Source organism: Cryptotermes secundus, unplaced genomic scaffold, assembly GCF_002891405.2.
Source record: "Cryptotermes secundus unplaced genomic scaffold, Csec_1.0 scaffold584, whole genome shotgun sequence".
Taxonomy (NCBI): Eukaryota; Metazoa; Arthropoda; class Insecta; order Blattodea; family Kalotermitidae; genus Cryptotermes; species Cryptotermes secundus.
In genome coordinates, this window is record NW_019735468.1 from 3099 (window position 1) to 6522 (window position 3424).

The window sequence follows — 3424 nt, forward strand, 5'->3', positions numbered from 1 at the left end:
TCACTTGTGACTTTTATGACTCTCCCATAAGCAGGGTTCTACACTTTATTAAAAGTATAGGATTAATAAAGGGCTAATCCAAGGGGAAGCACAATTATCTTTGAAGGTCGCATTGCGGGGGCCGGTCTTTATGGCCCACCCAATACATACATACATACATACCCATATCACTCTCCTTGAATTGGTCCCTCTCCCACATAATAATTCAAAGTGTTACAATATGAAGAACCATGTAAACTCCCCAGATGGATCATGAACACTAACACAAGCTTGGCATAAAAGTTTAGTTTCCTAAGATATGAGAATTGACTGATTATGATAAAATTCTTGTCTGTGCACACAAGCACAAAACACTCACCATCCTTTCTGTCACAGCAGGAAATGTTTCTTCAGCTCTCTGTAGCAGAATTCTCGGCATTCCTGTTCCAAGCGAATGCAGAATCTTTCATAACCTTGAAACCTTTATCACACATAATGCTTTGTGGGAGGCAAATGAATTCATTTACATGAATCTTAGTGATATAGCATCATATTTCTAACAAGTATACTAGTACCTTGCTCTGAATACTTGCCCAAGTCTGTATGGAAACATACTAATTATTGTGAACAAACACACACTAACGTGAACTACTTTGATCTCACAGAAGAGGCCGGCAGAGATTACTGAAGCTTGGTGTCTTATTGCACGTTGTGTAGTCTTAACAGATTATAATCTGTTAGGACGGTTAAGACTGAGCAATAATTATTGCTCAGTTTGGAACGTTTGGAAGGCAGGTCGTTCACCCATTTTGAGAGAATCTCTTGCTTCCAAAACGTGGGTAACTGGCTACCAGACTGCACGGAGTTACTTCCCAGAAATATCAACAGTTGCGCTGCAACTTCAACAACCAGTTTAATATAGACCACCAGCTCTGACGACTTCCTTTACAAGTTGGATTTGTATGTGTAATAGGGGAGAAATGGCGTAAAACAGTAAAAATGTACATTTTACTGGTAAAATCACCCTCAGAATGGGCGTTGCCAAGTTAAGCAGAATACCAATTAGAACTTGCAACTGCGGAATATCACGAACACCATAATTTGTAAAAATATGAGGAAACTTAATTTCTCTCGAATGATCCTAATGATTCCCTAATTAATATCCAAAACGTACACACTCTCATTATACACTTAATATTCGGTACCGACGAAACAAAGACTTTATTCTACTTGCGGGGATTGTGATCAGTTGTGGTCCTCGTGGTCTTGATCGTCATGGTACCATGGCCAAACACGAAAGGGTCAGAGCGGTCAGAGACAGGGGCGACGACGTCGTGACAATGTGTTAATCCCGTAATCTTCACATAATGTGTAAAATATTATTGGTTGGTACTGGATTTACGAGTGCAATTACAACATCGCTTCTTCGTAAAATGTGCCAGAAACATATTTATCTAGTCATCTGGGACAAAGCAAGAGGTGCTGGGGGCCGAATGAGTACAATCAGGAATCCCTCTGATTCTAGCTGTACTGCAGATCTTGGTGCCCAGTACATCACATCATCACAAGAGAATTACAGGGACCACCGTGAAATCTATGAATCACTAATACAGGGAAAACAACTGGAACCATTATGTAGTAAGATAGAAGGAATGAAGGACTTGCCACTAGGAACACAGCAGTTTGTAGCCCCACATGGAATGAATTCTTTGGTGAAACATTTTCTTCAAGATGCAGATGAAATACATTTTGGACATTATGTAGTTTCTATTTATAAATGTGGGAAACAGTGGGTTGTTGAATCAAAGTCTGGAGTGAAAGGTATGTTTGATATAGTTATCTTAACAATGCCTGTACCTCAAGTGCTTGATCTTCAGGGTTCCATCCAGGAAATAATGAGTAAGGACCAGGAAATGAAACGTAACCTGCAATCTGTGAAATTCAGCTCAAGATATGCATTATGTTTATTTTTTGATTCAAATTATAAATTTAACACAGGCTGGGACTCCAAGTATATATATGATGATAAGATATTTCGTTATGTTTCATTTGAAAATAGAAAAAGAAACATGCCAGCTTCACCTCTTGCAGCTGTATTTCACACATCCATACAATATGGTGCAAATAATGCTGACAGAGAATTGAATGATGTTCAGAATGAACTAGTTGATCATGTGAAGGAAATGTTTCCAGACTGGCCTGAACCAGAATATACTAAGTGTCATTGGTGGCAATACTCACAGGTTATGACTCCATATATGGGGCAACCTGGGTGTCTCACTATAGCAGAACACCCATTACTTGTTGCTGGAGGTGACAGTTTTATGTCATCACATATTGATGGCTGCATATCATCTGCTTTTACACTCACTAACAAAGTGAGTCAAGCAATCAAAGCATATAAAGTATGATAGTGAGAGGCAGAACAGAGATCAATATCTCCTCGGACATAATATATGTGCAATTTTTTTTTCAAAACACAGGCTTATCAGATTTTGATTCCAAAATACAGGTTATACAATTGTATTAAAGGTGGGAAGCATTCTCTAGTAACAGAACTCTGAGACTTAATGCCACTAAAATTTAATATTGCCATTGACATGGTTTGAAGTTTTTTTTAATTGCTAGTGGGGTGGGACTAAGTCCCTTGTACTGTGGCCACTTCTGGCATATTGTATCAGCCCCAGATGATAGGTGAGGGTGATTGTGGAGCAATTGGTGGAATGAAGATTGGCAGGGGAAACCGAAGTACTCGGAGAAAACCTGCCCCAGCTCCACTTTGTCCACCACAAATCCCACTTGACCAGACCTGGGATCGAACCCGGGATGCCGCAGTGGGAAGCCAGCGACTAACTGCTTGAGCTATGGCATGGCATTTGGTTTGAAGTTAGTTATATCCTGTATTATCCTGACATCTAGCCCTTCCCTGAATTCAGTATACTAAAAATACTAAATAATAATTCATTGCATAGCATGCCTTACGTTTTTCATATCTCTTAGGAACAGAGAAAATATTAATTTGAGTACTTTATTATTTTTCAAGTCAGTGTATAAGGGAAACTCATCTAGGGGCTAATGAAGTGTCCTGTCAGACCATCCAGGCAAGACAATTTAATGAGAGTCCCATAGGGACATCTGGATCTATACTAATACAAGCCATGTGACTAGCTGTAAAATGGATAGAGGTCAAAGGTGAAATACATGTTGTTGCCTGGAGCACTTTGTATATTACTTTCATACAGTTTGTATTTGTAATTAGATATGTACAATATTAATTATATTTATCCATTCCTAAAACATACTTGAATATGTTTCTTTAGTTGATTACACAGAACCTATCACATACATGAAAAGCTCTTCAAGTATGAAAGGATATTATCACACTTTCCATATATATATATATATGTACACAAAAACACACCTACATTAACAAAAATATACACAA

The 3424-nt window shown here is 38.4% G+C and overlaps 1 protein-coding gene and 1 long non-coding RNA gene across 2 annotated transcripts; one reads left to right on the top strand and one right to left on the bottom strand.

Moving 5' to 3' along the window:
* Positions 1 to 704, bottom strand: LOC117282707. Its single transcript, XR_004513548.1, has 2 exons — positions 555 to 704; positions 1 to 420 (listed from the first exon to the last, which is right to left on the bottom strand). It is a non-coding gene; the product is annotated as an uncharacterized LOC117282707 (long non-coding RNA).
* A 512-nt stretch (positions 705 to 1216) lies between these two features.
* LOC111869392 (renalase) lies at positions 1217 to 2631 on the top strand. Its single transcript, XM_023860894.2, has one exon. It carries the CDS (start codon positions 1347 to 1349, stop codon positions 2388 to 2390), a length of 1044 nt encoding a protein of 347 aa, XP_023716662.1. The 5' UTR covers positions 1217 to 1346; the 3' UTR covers positions 2391 to 2631.
* The last annotated feature ends 793 nt before the right edge of the window (positions 2632 to 3424 follow it).